The 19,507-nt window shown below is 49.3% G+C and overlaps 1 protein-coding gene across 4 annotated transcripts in view; it reads right to left on the bottom strand.

The window, feature by feature from the left end:
• Positions 1–16,252, bottom strand: part of ANXA6 (annexin A6) — a 56,624-nt gene extending 40,372 nt beyond the window's left edge. The window contains exons 1-2 of one of the 4 annotated variants that reach the window (XM_054487460.2): positions 15,878–16,252; positions 5,957–6,000 (exon numbers count right to left, since the gene is read on the bottom strand). In XM_054487460.2, the coding sequence (XP_054343435.1) occupies positions 5,957–5,974 (18 nt within the window). In that variant the 5' untranslated portion in view covers positions 5,975–6,000; positions 15,878–16,252. Of the gene's footprint in view, positions 1–5,956; positions 6,001–15,720 lie in introns of all 4 variants that reach the window. The other 3 variants (XM_054487458.2, XM_063665611.1, XM_054487459.2) reach the window with 3 other exon arrangements.
• Positions 16,253–19,507: the final 3,255 nt, after the last annotated feature.

The following is a 19,507-nucleotide window of genomic DNA, read 5'->3' on the forward strand; positions in this document are numbered from 1 at the left end:
CACCCCGGCGGGCAGTTTGATTCAGAAACCTCTGAGAGCAGATACCAGATCCATTCTGCCCACTGCACAGAGGTTGACCAAAGGGGGCACTCAAGTAATTGCCACATGAATAAAATGAACAAGAACACGGAACAACTGGGGTCCTCCAGGAATTTCACTTCTAAATCCTTTTCTCTTTCTTTCTGGACACTTTCAGTCCAGCAATATCAAAAAAAGTACAGCAGACAATATTAGCTACTGGGATGGATGGAGAAACAAGAGGTGCCTGGGCACAGTGGCTCATGCCTGTAATCCCAGCACTTTGGGAGGCTAGGCGGGAGACCACTTGAGGTCGGGAGTTAGAGACCAGCCTGGCCAATGTAATGAAACCCTGTCTCAGCTAAAAATACAAAAATTAGCCAGGTGTGGTGGCAGGCACCTGTAATCCCAGCTACTCGGGAGGCTGGGTCAGGAGAATCACTTGAACCTGGGAGGCAGAGGTTGTAGTGAGCTCAGATCGCATCACTGCACTCCAGCCTGGGCGACAGAATGAGACTGACTCTGTCTCAAAAAAAAAAGGAAACAAGAAGGCTCAGAGGCTCAAAATTATTTCTTTGCAAGGATCCTTAAAGACCTTTTGGTTCAGCTTTCCACTCAGTTATTGAGTCCATGGAGAATGGAGACTGTCGTGAATAAGACAAATCATTCTGCCTAAGAAGAACCGTGGAGACCCAGCTCTAGCACAGGCTTGGCATAGAGGCTGGAAGTAACTGTGACTGGGCTAAATGAATGGATGGAGACACCCATGACGGCCCAAGCTCTGAGATGGTGGATGCCGAAGGGGAAGACGGTGAAGGGAGACCTCCCTGGCACTGGATCCCTAGCCATGCTATCTCCAATGCCAGGGCCTCCTGGGACCAGTGTGGAAATATTAAGCTTTGAAAGATGCCACCAGGGGCAGGTCCTCCAGGGTCTGTCCGGGCCCTCCGCAGGCTAGCCTGTTGCCATGATTCATGGCTGTTTTTCCTTCCAGCTGTCTGGACCAACCTGTCCTAATCCACAGTAGCACCAGCCTCCAATCCACTTCAGTCATAGGATGTCCCTCCCACGGCTCACTTGGAATAAGAGAGGGAAAGGACTTTGAGAACCACAAGCTGAGAACTAAATGAGGAAGGTACGTCTATTACCACCTGTGTCCCAGAAGACCCAGAACAGAGAGGGCAGGTGACATGTCAAGACCACACAGCAAGTCAGAGGCCCAGCTGGGAAGGGAATCCAAGGCTCTTTCTAACAGACCAATCTCTCCCTTCCCCTCAGATTCCATCTGGGTGGGAGCTGGAGATAAGAAGGGACAACCACCACATAGCCCACTGCTTCCTCCTGGTCAACCATGCCAGCCTGCCCCTCTCCTTGAATACTGAAGCATTTGAGTTATTGCCTGTGCTGTTTGCCTCTATGCCATTTCGACCCTATATTCAAGGCTATAAAAAGGCAGCAATGCTGTCCAATCCACAGCATCCTAAGTGCTTCTCACATTCAGATACTCACAATTCCAGGGCAGCTAGGGCTACCCTACCATTCATTCACTCAATCAAGCAAGGAAGCAACATTTACTGAGAGTCTACTAAATGGATGCTTAGGACCAGGGATCACTAAGAGCTCAGAATCTGATAGAGAGATACATGACAACTTCAACTACAAGACAGTGTGGTGGATACGATGCTAAGGGCAGCATGGGACCCAGGAAATATTTCCTTTACAAGCTCTGGGAGGGCAGGGACTGTGTCTCTCTTGCTCACTGATGCATTTCTAGCACCAAGTACAGGGCCTGGAGCAATCAAGCACTCACTAAATATGTTTCATAAATGGATGGATGAATGACTGTGAATATATTCCAAGCAGATCAGAGAAGGCTTTCTGGAGGTGACATCTAAGCTGAGTCCTGAGGGATGAGCAACAGGCTGGCCCCAAGGAGTAGAGGAGGGAGCGGAAAGGCAAAGAGGAAGAAGGCATCACACAGAGGAGACACATGGCAAAGACATGGAGGGAAGCAAGGGGCATTCGGGAAAGCCAGCCCAGAGTCTCCAGTGCTCAGAGCAGATGCTGGCTGTCACTAAGATCATCCACTAGAAGCAGGGAAGGCAAAGAGATGAGGCTGGAGAAGATGATGGGGTTAAACAATTGAGACTTCTTGTAATGCTAGCAAGGGCAGCTCTAGCCCTGCTGGGCTGGCCTGGGCACAACACCTAAGTCAGGACCTGGGTAAGGGCAAGGCTCTAACATCCTGGCATGGTTTTCCTTATCCATTAAACTCAGCTGACCACTCACAACCCTGTCCCTAGTATTTGGCATTCTTTACCAGGTTGAGCCATGTAACTTGCCTTGTACGTAGATTAAAAAACAGTCAAATAGCAGCAGATTTCATATGGTTCATATGATGGGTATTTCATACAAATACCTGTCTGGTTGATACGTGGGATCTAGAAACTATTTTAACTTGTCTGCTGGGACAGGGGTGTGTGGGTGGTGACAAGTACTTAAGATATAGTCTGATTCTTCAGAGCTCACAGTTAGATGCCCAAAGTCGCTAAAGTCATGGGATTGTAAGCTGCCGGGAAGGGATGCAGAGAAGAGGGAAGCATGTCCCCAGGATGAAGGGCGGGAGATGAGGCAGCACGCAGACCCGCCTTTCCTATTGCTGCTCCTCCCCCTCCACTGTTCTCCCCCTCATACAGTGTGGGTGGTCACAGCAGTGTCTGGAGAAGGGGCTGAAGTGCTATGCTGGGGGAAGGGTGCCTAATGACCTACACAAGCCTTGATCAAAACGCTCACTTAGAGACAAGCTTCTTGAGCAGCAAGCTCGGGCTCCTGCACTGTTCTTTGCACAGGACTAATAAAATCTTCCAAGTGACGACCTACTAGATTAGTTGTCCCGGGACCCCACAGGATCATAGCCACTAGAAGCAAAGGTGGGGGGCTTAGCACTGGTCACATTTGGAGATACAGAGACAGCCCCTCAAATCATCCAGGCCCAGGCTTCCCACCGTGTCATTCTCACACCAACTTCATAAATTCCGCATCTCTAAGCGCCACCTGTGCAACCGCACAGGCTTCTCCTCACCCACCCCACCCTGATTGCCTGTCGCACCTCCGGCAGACAGGTTCCTGGCTGCAGGAACCCATGATCAAGGCAGGGGACAGCAGAGAAGGGACTTTCCACCCTGAAATATTCAGCAGGTCCTGGTGCCAGCTGGTGAGCAGCCGGGCCCTGGGGCTCTGCGGGGCTGGGCCCCACCCAGGCTGCTGCTGGAGCAGGAGTCCTGGTGGCCTCTTGGGAGCAGAAGTGATGTCCCCAGAGAGACAGGTACATGGCCAGAACTCCAGCTGAGAGCTGCCTTGGCCGGTCCTGACCCAGGCCTCACCTCCACAGCTCCCAGAAGTCCCAGGAACAAGCACCTGCCTATCCTGCCCTGTCCTCAAGGTGTTTTTATGTTCATTATTGCATTCAAACCCAGAATGTCCCTGTGAAATGGAGGCCACAGCGCTATGCCTCCTGGGTCTTCCATGGCACCATCCTATTTCTTCATGTCTTTGGGCCTCAAGTTCTTCTCTTCCAAAAGGAGAGATAGGGAGAACAGCACAATAACCACAGTGGAAGGAACAGGGGGTGTCTAGGCCAGAGAAGAGGGAGCAGTTTGCTGTGTGCATGCATATGTGTGTATGCATGCATGCATGTGTGCGTGTGTTGGAGTTTTGGAGGACACCAGATTCAAGCTAATAATTGAAAGCCAAGCTAATAACTGGAAGCAACAACTTCAGCTCAGCAGCAGGGAAGCTTTTCTCACATTTCTGTTATTGTCTTCTGCAACCCTCACCTCTCCCCCAAACCACTGCACCCCAAGCACACCAAATTACTTTTACTCCCCTGAGCACGCTGCATTTGCTCTCCCTCTAGCCTCTGTCCCAGTTGTCCCTACCGAGACCACTCTCAGCCCCCTTGTTCCTCCCCTGAGTAGCTCTCCCTAGGCAGCCTCCCCTCTCTCCTCAACCTAGGTGGGGTGCCCTCCTGCATGCCCCAGAGCTCCTTTACTGCCCCACCAGAACACTGTGCATGGAGGGTGCCAACTCACCCCATAGGAGGAGGGTTCCCTAAGGCCCTGCCACCCTGGGACTCACTTGCAGGAAGTCTACTGACCCCCAGTCCATGGCAACAAGAAACCACAGATCAGCCAGGCAGAAGGCATGGCCCAGGAGCACTGGACCAAGGTCCAAAGATCTGCATCCTAAGTCCTGGCCTCTCTGATCTCCCAGGGCATGGCCTGTCCACTTGGATCATCTAGAATCCTGCAGTTCAAATGCCTTTCAGGAAGTAGCTCTAGTATGACTACACATAGGAAATGGGGAACAGTGAAAGTTCCACCTTGGATTTTTGCCCATAATCTGTAACATTCTCTCCTCCTGGTCAGAGAGGCCACTTATACACACAGTATACTCCTCAGTGGCTGTGAGGAAGGCCACAGCTAGAACTTCTCTGAGGGTACTGATCCTATAACATCCTGTGCTCTTCAGAAACTGTGAATATCCTATAAGCCCAGGTTCACTGGGGGCAGTCATGATGTCAAGGATGGATGGAGTTTTGTTATTACTGAGTTCAACCATTCTGTAAGAGGAATGTGAGGCCCAAAGACCTCACAGACAGCTTCTGTCTGTGCATTGTGTGGCCAGTAGTTCTGGGTTGGAGTAAGGGACAACGGGGCCAAGTCCCATGATTTTCTTCAAGATCCCCAAGTTTCTTCTCCCTGCCAATCCCATCGTCATACTGACTGCATGGCTTTCTCCAATGCCAGCCAACAGACAGCACCCTCAGGCAAACCCCAATGGAGTAGAGTGGGGCTTTTTGGTTTCTGAGACTTGCTCTGTAGCCCAGGCTGGAGTGCAGTGGCATGATCTCAGCTCATCATAACCTCAATCTCCTGGGATCAGGTGATTTTCCCACCTTCGCCTCCTAAGCAGCTGGGACTACAAGTACATGCCACCTTTGTATTTTTTCTAGAGATGGGGTTCCGCCATATTGTCCAGGCTGGTGTCAAAATCCTGGGCTCAGGTGATCTGCCCACTTCAGCCTCCCAAAGTGCTGGGATTATGGGTGTGAGTCACCGTGCCCAGCCTCAACAGAGTCGAGTCGAGGTCAGAGTCCTACCTCTGACCATGGCCAGCACCTAGTCTCAGCCACATGGGAGTAAAAGTTCTCATGTGCCTCCAATTCTATTGCCTGGCAGAGTGGTCAGACATGAGAGACTGAGGTTAGAGTCTCCCAAGCCAAGGAAATTCAATCCCAAATCGATGTGACAGAGAACATTTCCATATCCAGAGCAGAGAAGCCCCTCGATTGCCTTTTTGCCTGTCAAGTATCCATTTCCCTTCGTCAGGCCAAACAGTTCAGGTGGGACCAACTCCACCTCCTTGCTCCAAGAAAGAACAGGTTACTCAGGCCCAGCCAATAAGAACCAGACCTGGGCCTTCCCCTGGAATCACTGGGCATTGAGTTATGTTGTTTTCTCCCTGGGCTGCCAAGACAGCAGAATGGAAGCCTGGAGCTGCTGATGACTACCATGCCAATGCAAGGAAGAACCTACCCAAGAATGAAGCCACCGGAAGAAGCCCAGCTCACACAGGCAGAATCTTGACACTATCATTTGAACCCCTGGATTCAACCAGACCTGAAGCCCTGGGCCTCTCTGTCAGACAAGCCAATACACACCCTTTCCTGCTTAGGATGTTGTGGGTTATATTACATTATGGTGACCTGCATCTGAAGAGCCGTGACTTGTAACAGGAGCAAGCAAAGCCTAAGAACCTTTCCTCCTCCTTTCAAGCTGAAGGTACCAGGGGTCTCTGCAGCAGGCCTAGTGACTTCAGGAGGATCCCAGGCCCAGAGAAGGCTGAGTACCACCTTCAGGAAAGAGAGGCCCCTTACCTGTGCTGGTTTGGCCATGGTCTCCGGTTCTGCAGCAGAATCCACTGTGGAGAAGAAAGACAGCATGTGAGATTCCCCTCAACTCTAACCATCCCCTTTCTTTCCCTTACATTTCCTCCCTCTGCTGTTTTCCAGCTGCCCCCAGCCCTTCAGGTTAAATCAGACCCAATGACCCAGCTCAGGGCCAATCACATTTTTTTCAGAAGACAATGGACAGACTAGATGGTGTCCAGACATTCACAGCAGTATGGGAAAGGGACGCGGATCCCCGAGGGAGGGTGGGCATGGCATTGACCCACCACTGAGCCCTTGACTCCTCCAGACTAGGCAGGGTACCTGTCTCAGCACCGTCTCAGTTAACACTCACAGAAATCCTTCCACACATCAGATTCTCCTTTTTATAGAGAGGAAATTGAGACTGGAGTATCACAATAAATGAGCCAAGATCACACAGCTTAGAACTGAATTCAACAATTTCTAGATCCCAGAGTCTATACTATCTGCACCATGCATGCCCTCTTTTCAAGTCAACAAGGATGGCTTCAGAACCCAGAGCTTGACAGCCTGCAGATAGGACTCAAAGGGCTTCCAACCACCTGCTGCAATATCTGAAGGACTGTCATTCCTGAACAAGTCAATATGTACTCATTTAGCACCTGCTCCGAGTCAGGCACTGCTCTGGGCACTGCGCTTACAGAAATATGAGAGATTTTTAAAATTCTGTTTCTCTAGAGCTTATGCTGTAATGGGAATGAATAACAAATGCACTCATCAGGCTGAGATAAGAACTACAGAGAAAAGACAAGGCTTGGTCAGGAGAGTGACAAGGGGTGTAGTCCCAGGTGGAGGGGTCAGAGGATCTCACGAATGCGCCTGGGGTACACCGTGGGGCAGTGCAAGTGAGGAACCACCACGAGCTCAGTGTGGCTGATGTGGTAGCAGGGAGTGGTGTGGTAGGATGTAGGATCTGGGACCAGTGCCTGAGACCACTGTAAAGACTGGATTTTTCAGGCTGGTCGTGGTAGCTCATGCCTATAATTCTGGCACTTTGGGAAGCTGAGGTGGGAGGATAATTCGAGCCCAGGAGTTCGAGACCAGCCTAGGTAACATAGTGAGACCCGATCTCTATTAAAAAAAATAAAAATAAAAAATAGCTGGACATGGTGGCACATGCCTATAGTCTCAGCTACTTGGGAGGCTGAGGCGAGAGGATTGCTTGAACTCAGGAGGTGGAGGCTGCAGTGAGCCAAGGTTGCACCACTGCACTCCAGCCTGGGTGACAGGGCAAGACCCTGTCTCAAAAAAAAAAAAAAAAAAAAAAAAAGACAGGAACACACAGGAAAACAGGACACATATCTCATTGAAAATGGATAAGGAATGCAGGCGGAGGATATCAGGAGACAGGGTCTACAGTGAAGGAACAAAGATATGATACGTAAAAATAAATGCAAAAAGAGATGTAACTGATTTGGGAAGGATAAGAGAAGCGGGTGGGGAGCTGGCTAATGACACTCAGGAGGGCAACAGATGAAAGTTTAACAATCTTCTTAAGAGAAGGAGAAGAGAAACAAAGGACCACTACTTTCCACTTTAAGCAGGTCTGGGCAATTTGATCTCTTTTTTTTGAGATGGAGTCTCGCTCTGTCACCCAGGCTGGAGTGCAGTGGCGCAATCTCAGCTCCCTGCAACGTCCACCTCCCGGGTTCAAGCGATTCTCCTGCCTCAGCCTCCTGAGTAGCTGGGATTACAGGTGCACGGCACCACACCTGGCTAATTTTTATATTTTTAGTAGAGACAGATTTCACCATGTTGGCCAGGCTGGTCTCGAATTCCTGCCCTTGTGATCTGCCTGCCTCAGTCTCTCAAAGTGCTGGGATTATAGGCGTGAGCCACCAAGCCCGGCCTGATCTCTTTTAACGGTGTCTATGTATTGCTTTTTAAAAGTAAACATAACAGAGGCCAGAAGCAGTGGCTCATGCCTGTAATCCCAGCACTTTGGGAGGCCAAGCGGTGAGGACCACCTGGGGCCAGAATTTTGAGACCAGCCTGGCCAACATGCGAAACCCCGTCTCTAAGAAAAAAATACAAAAATTAGCCAGGTGTGATGGTGTGTGCCTGTAGTCCCAGCTAGTCAGGAGGCCGAGGCAGGTGAATCGCTTGAGCTGGGGAGGCAGAGGTTGCAGTGAGCAGAGATGGCACCACTGCACTCCAGGCTAGGCGACAGAGTGAGACTCTGACTCAAAAAACAAACAAACAAAAAGTAAACATAACAAAGTCAATCAGATTTACCCAGTAAGACCTAAAAGGAAAAGAACTAGGAGAGTAGAAATCATGGGGACATTTCAGCTCAATGCCGTCCAGTTCTCCACATATTCCCTGTTCCCCCAAGACTTAGGGAAAATCTTAGCCATGTGACTGTGGGCTTATTGCTTATTTTTGAGTTCAAGGTGATCTCAAGCACAAAACTGAAGCTTTCCCTTTTCTGCTTTGTAGGGTTGTTGGAGGATAAGACCTAAGTTATGTCAAAGGCAGCACATAAGAGGCCAGGCACGAGACCTGTTCTTAGTAAATGGTGATATTCACTGTGCTGGTGGGAAGTTGAGGACAGGGCCTCTGTCGTGTTTGCCTCTGTGTCTCCACTGGCTGATTATGAGTTCCCCAAGCTGCAGTCAGCAGAGAAATCAGCAGATGGGGTTGGGAGTGGAAGGCAGAGGACAGATCTGCCTGCAAATGCAGCTCAGCTCAGCTCAGCTCAGCTTGAGGAAACCTTGCTGTTTCCCTGGCAACCAGGGGCCCCTTGGTACAACTGTGCAGCTCTCACCAGGAAATGGAAACTGTACCCCCTTTCCAGTGTGTGTTGGGGGGAGGATGGGGCCCACATCTACCCCAGGATAAGGCTGGAGGCCAGCTCTCGGTTTCCTCTGACCTGGGGGATAGTAGGGGGAGACAGTGAAGGAAGCCCAAGGCTAGCAGAGAACCAGGGACTGAATGAGACCCAGGAAGTTAGTTGACACAGACAGAGGGAGGGCTGAGGACTGTCACCTGCACCTCCAGCCTTGAAGCACTTTCCTCTGGGCTTGTTGCTGGCAATTTTAGCTGCTGGCTGCAGCCCAGGCCCATCTGGAGGAGCTCCCCTTTCCAAGGAGAGATGGCTCCAAGGAGGGGCCTCTTACTCTTTGGGAAAATATTCTCAGCTCTGAGAGCAGTTTCTGTGTGCCTTGTGTGAGTGTACGGTTCATATGTAAAAAGCAAGCTCCTTCCAGAACTAGATGTTCAGACTGCAGTTCTGAGGGCCAGTCCCCCTACTGATTCCACAGCCCCTCCTCTGAGGGCTCTGGAAAGCTCCTGAGCTAATCATAAACACACCATTTACCCTGGCTTTAAGATGGCTTCTGATCCCTCCCAGAGCAACCTAGACCATACTGCTCAAATTGGCTGAATATTTTACATCTAGCGTTTCAGAATCCCAGAAGGGCCCTTAATAATCCATGACTCCAAGTCCCTCATTTTCTAGACGGGGTAAAGGCATCTCAGAAAGAGAAAGTGACTTGCCAGGGCCCAGGAAGCAGCCAACATCTCAGCCTAGCAGCCCTCGATCATAACAAGCCCCCACACAACTGTGGGTCTTGGCTGCAACGGGACACCAGGAAGAGTCCAAAGAATAAGACCCCGGTTCTGGTTCCCAGCCTGCCCCCATGTAACCTCAGGCAAGACAGATCCCTCTCTGAGCCTTAGTTTCTTCATCTCTAAAGTAGGGACAATACATCACTCCCTCTTTGGTAGGATCTATAGTTAGAGGCTTTTAGAGACTTCAACCCAGGATTTTCACAGCAGAATATCAGTCCAAGGAGGGTTATCTCCCAGGCCACAGGATTCCTCCCCATCTCCACCCGCCAATATGCAACGTTCTTCATCTTGGTTGAAAGAGCTGTTCAAGACTAGTAAACAGAGTCATTCCAGACCTGTGCCTCTTTCCTCCCAGGAACGCTGATTCTCTCAGATCTAGATGAGATACACTGTGACGACTTATCATGACTGATCATTCCTGAAACCCACACAGGAGCAGAATGAATGGCCTGGGTGGCTTTGTGCTGCTGTGGCCACCTGTTGCCTCATCCTTTTGCCTGCAATCAATCACATTTTCTTCCTTCCCCTTCGAGAGCTCCAGGCTGACTCTAGAAGGAATGGCTCACCACTGCCCAACCACAGAGATGTGGATAGGGGAAGGGTTTTGTCCAAGTCATGTGAAGGCATGGGCCTTCAGGCACAGATGTTGCCCAGCAGTTTGTGATGTAAGTAAGTTACTTAAACTGAATCTCAATTTCCACATCTGTGAAATGCAGATAGAAATACCTATAGGTACTGAGAAATAAATGAAGTAACAGGGGGAAAACACTTAGCACAGTGCGTGGCACACAGTAAAGGCTCAAGAAATGGTGGCTTTTATTATGATAAGCCCAAACATTTACAATGGAGGCAATGTGGCATTAGAATCAATGCAGGCTTTGTGGTCGATGCCCAAGTTCAAATCCTGACCAGGCAAATTTCGAGCTCAGTAACTTGGGCAAGTTATGGAATTTCTCTGCCTCAGTTTCTTCATCCTGAAATGACCCTCTTGTAAGGTTTTTGTGAAGATTCAATGAAATAAGGCAGGTAAAATACTTAGCATGGCCAGGTACAGATTAAATGTTTAATAAACGGTGACTTCTATTGCCACAATCATCATTATTACAGCAGTAGTCTCCAAAGTGGGGTAATGGGTATGACAATCCACTGGGGTGCAGGACAAGAGTATCACCACTTTCCAAATGTTTTAATCTTACCCTTTTATGTCCCATTTTTATTTGTTATATGTGTATAAAGTTAAAGAAAATATTAGGGGTGCAGGCTGATAGAGGTGCACAGTCAAAACCTGGATTCAATGGAATGGAGGCGGGGGCATGCCAGGAAGAACAGTAACACCAGGGTAAGAAAAAGCATTTCTGTCATCGAAAGGTAGCTTGGGCTGTGGAGGAACAGAGTGCACTTTTGAGGGAAAGGAGATGTTGAGCGTAAGGGGGTGAAACCAGGTGCGGTGGGAGGGTGATTTAAGAAAAAAGGCATAATATGGAAAATCATGCCAAAAAAACCCACCCAGACCTCTGCCTCAGGGGAGTGCCTGAGGGGCTACAGCCTGAGCCACAGCACTCCTCTGCTCACAAGTCTCCAATGATGCCCCTTAATACTGGGCCTCTAAGCTCAGCAGTCGAGGCCCTTGGTTCTCCTTCCTGACTTCTTTGCCATCACCACCTTCCTGTTCGCCCTGTCTCCCCTGCTAAACCAGGAATGCCTTCCACCAACATTTTTAATCCAGCTTTCCAGAATCTATATCAGTGCTTCTCAATTCTAGCTTCACTAATAGAACCGGGGGAATTTTTCAAAATTACCAAAGATTTAAGGTCAGCCCTTAGAGATTCTGACTCAACTGCTGGGGTGAGGCCTGGCCTTTGGTAATTTCTAAAAACTTTCCTAGGTGATTTTAATGGCAGCCAAGGAGGCTGAGAACCACTGTTAGCTGCTGGATTCCAATGTCACCTTTTCTAACAAGCCAGAAGGTATTCCTCCGTAGGGTGCTCTGAAACCACCTTGATTTGACAGGTTTTGGTCAAACACTGTGGACTTATCATTTCTCCATTAGATAAGGGCTGCCAGCCTCCAAGGTATTATGGGAAAGAATCTGTACTTCAAATGAAAACCCTCCAGGTTGTCTGACTCTAGACTTTCATTGTCTTTGAGCTATTTTACAGGTCAGTAAGTTGCAAATAATTGATGGTAACACAAAGCAATTCTAATATATACTCCTTGCCCTATCTGGTAAATGTGCAATTGATTTCCCACCCCCTCAGGTAGAAAAACCAGTTTTGTCTCTAATTGCACATTTCTTTCAATACATATGTGTCTTTTGAGCTAGTTATAACATCTGCCTGGTGTGGTCATTGATTAATAAGTAGAACACCGCACCAGCATGGCACATGTATACATATGTAACTTACCTGCACATTGGGCACATGTACCATAAAACCTAAAGTATAATAATAATAATAATAATAAAGAGAAAAAAAAATAAGTAGAACAGCACATGATCATTTTTGTATCTGTATGAGTCATAATTTTACACTTTTTAGAAAATTACTGCATATGCCTCTTTCCTGCATCCCCTCCCACAGGGCGTGGCTCCTACGGATGGTTGGGGGTAAAATGCACTAAGTGGCTTTCATGCTTTCTTTAGTGACCTCAGCAAATGGAACCAACTACTATTGGTTTTCAAACTGTGCTTTACTCCTCTTTCTATAGCCAGGAGATCAACTAGAGAGGTTAAGTCACTTACCCAACATCAGAAGAAAATCAGTCATCAAGCAGGGACGTGTTTTTCCATAAACATTTATTTGAGCATCTCCTACAAACTAGGCCCACTGGTAGGAGTTGGGGGTCGAACAGAAAATGAGACAGACAAGGCTCCTGGCCCCACAAAGCTGGTGATAAGGTGATATCATATGGCAGTTTGCAGTATATATATATATTTTGATCCCATACACAACCCATAACCAAAGAAAAATTGAGTATTTACCATGATAAACAGAAATATACTTTTAAAATATGACATTAAAAGTACATTTAATAAGGAGTCCAATAGTTTCTTCCTGTAACCCCAAAAGATCATCTTCAGTGCATCCTGGGTTATATCCATCCTACTTAGAAGGCCCCTGGCCTATAAAATCTAGATCCTTCCCTCTTTGCCCTTTCTTTCTTGCTGGCTTCTCCCCCGGTCTGCAGGAAGACACCCAGGACCTGCTCCATAACCCTCCAGGAGCCTTGATTCTGATGAAGCTGGGGTAAATGCCATCCCCGGCTCTGTGTGTGGGCACACTCCCCAGCTTGACACACTGGGGTTTCTTAGAGAGCAGTGTCTTTTCCTCTCCTGACCCAGAACCATTGATCCTAGGGCTGGACAAGGCCTCAGGAGATCATCTGTCTGCCTCAGGATTGGAACTAGTCTAGCCTAGGTTTGAACCCCAGCTTGGGTCACTTTTGTGAGAGGCAGCAAAGTAGTGTCTCACAGTATAGACGCTGGAGCCAGACTGCCTGAGATTGAAGCCTGAGGGCGATATTTAGTAGCTGTGTGGTGTTGTGCAAGTATTGAGCCTCTCTGTGCCTGTTTCATATTTTTAAAAAAATGATGGGTTAAAAATAGCACCTCCCTCATAGGAGTTATGATGAGGATAAAAAAAATTAAGACAAGTCTAGAGCTTAGAAGAGGACCTGGCACACAGGAAGCACTATATTTTATAAGCATTTATCATTATTATTTCTTCCTTAAACTGTTAAGGGCTGGAGTTTCCACGTCTGCAAAATAGGCATTAATAACAGCATCTAACATAGCAAGGCTTCAGCCGGGGCCTGGCAAATTTAAGGGTTCAAGAGGTAATAGTGGTTACCATTTTATTGCTATTATTTAAGGACCACTAGGACATGGGTTTTTCAGAAGAGGAACTTGAGGCTCAGGTCGTCTGCCTTCTCAAGCACCACACCCTTTTGAGATAACACAGCACTTTCATATCTGCCATCTCACAGCCTCATTAAGGTATCAATCTCATTCTCATTTTGCAGATAGGCGGGACATCCAAGGAACCTATGGACAGTCACTCCTCCATAGCCAGTCTCTGTGGGGGCTTCTCAACTCCAGGAGGAAAGGGAATGAGGCTAGATTCCAAGGCAAGTTTATAGGCATAAAGATACCCCTCCGACTTCCTCCCCTCTATTGGCAGGAGAAGGGGTGCATGCATGCTCAGGAATCATGGTAGAGACCACATCCTGTGCTTTGTCGCCACCCTGAAAGTATATCGGAGAGGCTGGGTGGGGTGAGGCTGGTGACTCCACAGGGCCTCCCTAGAAAATCCTAGAATGGTAGAGCAAAAGCCATTCAGATCCAACCCATTTTATTAATACCAGTGGGGTGTCCTGGGTATATGTCCCGTCCCTGTAGAGAGGAAGGGGCTAAGCCCCAGAGGGGTAGTAGGTGTGCCCAGGGTGCCTAGCTGATTAGTGGCAGGGCAGGGGCTGGGTCTGAGGCTGGATCCTCGTGGCCCAGGGCTCCCTCTGGATGCTGCAGTGTGGATGTGCCAGTCACTGGCAGCTACCCAGCACTGCAGTCTCCCCCACCTCATCCCAGGAGTCAGTCTCAAGAGGCCAGGCCTTGGGCTTCCCTGGCCCCTCCTCTACACACTCACATCTACATTTTGCCCCAGCAACAGCTGTGGCCCTTATCCAGAAACTGCAAATATTTTCTGTATCTCAGCAGATGCTGCCTTAGGAACAAAGGGTAGATAAGGCAAAGAAAGATGGATGAGTGATTGTCACAGCTGCAGAGGGGGATGAAAGCCTCTGCCTCCTGCCCTCCCCAGCCCCACCCAACTCCCAGAATCCTAAATGTTAGAACAGTCGAATCCTAGAATGTCTGCACTGGAAGTGGCAGCCAGTTCAGCAGACTTTGCTCCAGATGGGGCACAAAGGCTTAGAGAAAGGGCTTGCTCAAGAAGCCCCAGCACATCCGGACTGTAACCGGGCTTTCATCTGACCCCAGGCCAGTGCCCTCTGCATGGCTCAGGGCCTGCCTGCTAGAAGGTCAGGGTCCACAGGGGCTGAAACTGGGGTGGTCATTCACTTCACCATGAAGGGCTACGCAGGTCAGGATATGCCATCTGGGTCAGTGGAAGCAATCCCAAGCATGTTTTGGGCAAGGGGGAAGGAATAATGGAGGGAAAAGGGTGGACTCTTGGGGGGAAACCAGAGTCCTTTCACAAACCCGGGAGCCATATGTCCAAATTTGGAAGTGTCAGAGAAGACCCACTAGAATCTAGGGAAAGGAAGGAGGAGGCAGGAAGCCGTGGCCAGATTAGTTGTCCCAAAGGACCTCCTGCCCTTTCCCCTTGTAGGGCCTACAATGGTTGTGCCAGGCTTCCCAAATCTATAATCAAGACTCCCAAACCTGCAATCATTCCATACAGCTGACAAATAAATCAATTTTCAAAGCCATTGTTTCCTTTGAAAGAGACTGGGTTTCTCAACTATGGACTTGGAGAAGGAAATTCAGCTCAGAGAGGGAAAGCCACCGCCCAAGGTCACACTGCAACAGGGGCTGGGATTCCGATTCAGGGTATTTTGCTCCCATGCTGGTATATGGGGAATCATCTGAAGCCCCTAAACTTTGGGAAGGCCTAGACCGCTTAGGGGAAGCAGAAAGAAGCGTTGTGCCCCTGCCTCACCATAGGAGGCCTCGGAGCCCCGTTGGGAGACTGCATTCATAGACAAGCAGTGGCCCAAAGGGGATGGGGTCCAATGAGGCCCTGAGGTATGTACGACTGGACTTTCAGCTCTCTGCACGCAGACAGCCCTCCCCGGACACCACATACAAGCCATTTTATAAGCAGCTGGAGGGTCCAACGCTCCCGCTCTCAGTCTTGGGCCTCAGCCACACCCTTCTCTGCGGGTCCTTTGACTGGCGTCCAGCTGACCCCAACCCCGGACCTTCAAAGTCTCTTGAGCCCCCCAAATTAAGGCCGGCAGGACCAGCCCCTGGCTCAGCTCCGGCGCCCAGGACCCTCAACCAGACCCTCTGCAGCGCCGGGACTCCCTCCCCTCCCCTCCCCTCCCCCAGCCAGGGCGCCCTCCGCGCGCACCTCTCCGCCCCGGCCCCAGATTTGCTCCGCTGCGCTCCCCAGACACACCCAGTCTGCGACACTCTCCGGTTACCGCGCCCTCCCGTCCCCGCTCCTGGCGGGGGGTGCCGATCGGCCGATGACTGGGCGCTTATTGCTTGTGTCTCTGCAGCCCCCGGGAAAGGGTTCCCAGAGCGACTCCCCTCTCCAGCCTCAGCCCACTCACCGCGCAGCGGAGGCCTCGGGTCGCGGACGGACGCACGGGCGCAGGGACTCGAGGACGCAGCGCTCGCTGGATCGGAGCCCGTTAGCCCAGCAGCAGCCGCAGCGCGGGGCGGGCCGGGAGGACAGCCGTGGGCTCTGAGCCGGACACGTGGCGCGCAGAGGCCAATCCGGCGCGCCCGCCTCACTCTTCCACCCCACCCCTCTAGCTCCTTCGTTCTTGGAATCTTAGAATGTCACTAGCCCGAGGGGCTTGCCGGGAGAACCTCCTCAGTTTCCAGCCCCCGGATCTGAGACCGAGAAGGATTAGGGGCTTTGGCCAAGGTCACGCGGCCCTTCAGGGCAGAAGTCAGGGCTCCTGACTCCCGATTCTGGACACTTTCCCGCAAATCCTTACAACTCGCTAAAGCTTTGTTGAGAAACAGAAAATTGAGGTTTGCCAGGGGCACTTTATCTGCCTGATCAGATTCCATGCCTCAACAGCCTCATTAGGTCGGTGACATTATTTACCCACTTTCAGGAGGAGAGCCCAGTCCAGTTCCTGGACCAAGGTCACACAAATAGTGGGTTGCGGAGGCACGCCTCTTCGTGCTCTGGGAAGCAGGGGAAGGCAGGCAGGGAGACCAGCAGTTGTAATCCAGCGCTAGAACAGGAAAAATTGATAAACTGAGAATACAGAGGAAACTGAGAATTATTGTCCCCAGGGGATTGGTAAGGAGAAGATGAGGAAGTTAGAAGAATTGGACAGATACCTGTGGAAAGAGTGTTCCAGGCAGAGGAAACTGCTGGAGCAAATGCTCCTAGCAGGAGGGCGACCTGGCGCCTCCGAGTATCAGCAGGGGGGCCAGTGTGGCTGGAATGGAGTGAGTGGGAGGGAGAGGAGAGATAAGAGGGACCCAATCAGATGGGACCTCCAGGGCCCTTGAAGGCACGCTGTCTTTTACTCTGAGTCAACTGGGGATCCATTGCAGGGTATCTTTACTCTGAGTCAACTGGGGATCCATTGCAGGGTATCGAGCAAAGAAAGGATGTTATTTTTAGGTAGATGAAATCCACACAACATAAAATTAACCATTTTAGAGTCAACAATTCAGTGGCATTTTGTACAGACACAATGTTGTGCATCCACCACCTCTATCTAGTTCCAAAACATTCTCTTCACGGAAAAAAAAACACTATACCCACTGAGCAATCACTCCTGACTTTCCCTTACCCCTTGTCTCTGGCAACCACCAATTTGCTTTCTGCTTCTATGGATGTGCCTATTCTGGATATTTCATATAAGTGGAATCACATGAGATGCAACCTTTCTTGTCTGACTTCTTTCATGTGGCATTTTGTTTGTTTGTTTTTGTTGTTGTTATTTTTTCACTCTTGTCGCCCAGGCTGCAGTGCAGTGGCGTGATCCCGGCTCACCACAACTTCCGCCTCCTGGGTTCAAGCGATTCTTCTGCCTCAGCCTCCCGAGTAGTTGGGATTACTGGCATGCACCACCACACCCAGCTAATTCTGTATTTTTAGTAGAGGCGGGGTTTTTCCATGTTGGTCAGGCTGGTCTTGAACTCCCGACCTCAGGTGATCCACCTGCCTCGGCCTCCCAAAGTGCTGGGATTACAGGCGTGAGCCACTGCGCCTAGCCTCATGTGGCATGTTTTTGAAGTTCATCCACACTGTAGCATGTATCAGCACTCCATTACTTTTTTTTTTTTTTTTTTTTGGTTTGGTTTAGTTTAGTTTCAGTCGGAGTTTCGCTCTTGTTGCCAAGGCTGGAGTGCAATGGCGTGATCTCAGTTCATTGCAACCTCCGCCTCTCAGATTCAAGGAATTCTGCCTCAGCCTCCCGAATAGCTGGGATTGCAGGCATGCGCAACCACGAGTGGCTAATTTATTTTTGTATTTGGTAGAGATGGGGTTTCACCATGTTAGTTAGGCTGGTCTTGAACTCCTGACCTCAGGTGATCCACCCGCCTTTGCCTCCCAAAGTGCTGGGATTACAGGCATGTGCCACTGTGTCCGGCCCAGCACTCCATTCCTTTTAATGGCTGAATAATTTTCCATTGTATAAGTACACCATAGTTTGTTTATCCATCCATCTGTTGATGGATAGTGCAGTTTCCCCCTTTTGCTGATTGTGAATAGTGCTACTAATGAACATTTGTATACAAATACTTATTTGAGTATCTGTTTTCAATTGTTGCTGTGGACTTACCTAGGAATGAAATTGCTGGGTCATATAGTAATTCTACATTTAACTTTTTGAGGAACTGCCAAACATTTTTTCAGAGTGGCTGCAACATATTATATTCCCATCAGCCATGTCATGTATGAGGCTTTTAATTTCTCCATGTCCTTGCCAACAGTTGTATTTTATTTTTTAAAAATTTGTACCCGGCCAGGCACAGTGGCTCACGCCTGTAATGCCAGTACTTTGGGAGGGCCGAGGTGGGTGAATTGCTTGAGCCCACGAGTTTGAGACCAGCCTGGACAACATGACGAAACCTCATCTCTGCAAAAAATTAGCCAGGGGTAGTGGCAGATGCCTGCAATCCCAGCTACTGGAGAGGCTGAGGTGGGAGGATCCCTTGAAGCTGGGAGGTTGAGGCTGCAGTGAGCCGTGATCGCACCACTGCACTCCAGCCTGGGTGACAGAGTGAGACCCTGTCTCAAAAAAACAAAAGTACAAAAAACTTGTGCTCTAGTCATTATGAAATGGCATCTATAATTGTGTTTTTGATTTGCATTTCCCTTCTGACTAATGATGTGGAACATCTTTTTTGTGTGCTCATTGGCCGCTATTTGTACATCTTCTTTGGAAAAATATCTATTCATGCCTTTTGCTCATTTTTAAATTGGATTGTTTGTCTTTTTTGTTGTTAAGTTATATGAGTCCTTTTTATATTCTGGATAAGACTTTTGTGTTTGTTTGAGACAGAGGCTCATTCTGTTGCCCAGGCTGGAGTGCAGTGGTGCCATGTTGGCTTACTGCAACCTTCGCCTCATGCGTTCAAGCAATTCTTTCTGCCTCAGCCTCCCAAATAGCTGGGATTACAGGCACCTGCCACCATGCCCAGTTAATTTTTGTATTTTTTTAGTAGAGACGGGGATTCACCATGTTGGCCAGGTTGGTCTTGAACTCCTGACCTCAGGTGATCCACCTGCCTTGGCCTCCCAAAGTGCTGGGATTACAGGTGTGAGCCACCGTGTCCGGCCAAGACATATTTTTTAAAGGGTCACTGAAGTCTCCTGTGTTGAAAATACTGAATACTGTTAGGGGGAAGAGTAGAAGAAGGGGATCTGCTAGGAGATTTTGCAGTAATCCAGGCAAGAGACAGGCTGGTATAAATGCAGGTGGGGGAAGTGGTTGGAGATGGGATGTATTTGAAGGTTGAACATGATTTCCGAAGGATCAGTTGGGAGATGAGAAAGAGTCAAGAATGGCTTCGGGGATCCTGGCCTGAGCCACTGGAAGGATGGAGTTACCATCAACTGAAATGAGCAAGGCTGCAGGGAAAGCAATTTTGGGAATTAGAAGTGGGGAAAAGATCAGGAGTTCAGTTTTTGACCAGTTTGTTGAACATTTCTATTAGACACCCAACAGGAGATGTCAAGTAGGCAGTTGGCTAGTCAAGTCTGG

The sequence above is a fragment of the Pongo pygmaeus genome, chromosome 4 (genome assembly GCF_028885625.2).
Source record: "Pongo pygmaeus isolate AG05252 chromosome 4, NHGRI_mPonPyg2-v2.0_pri, whole genome shotgun sequence".
Classification (NCBI taxonomy): domain Eukaryota; kingdom Metazoa; phylum Chordata; class Mammalia; order Primates; family Hominidae; genus Pongo; species Pongo pygmaeus.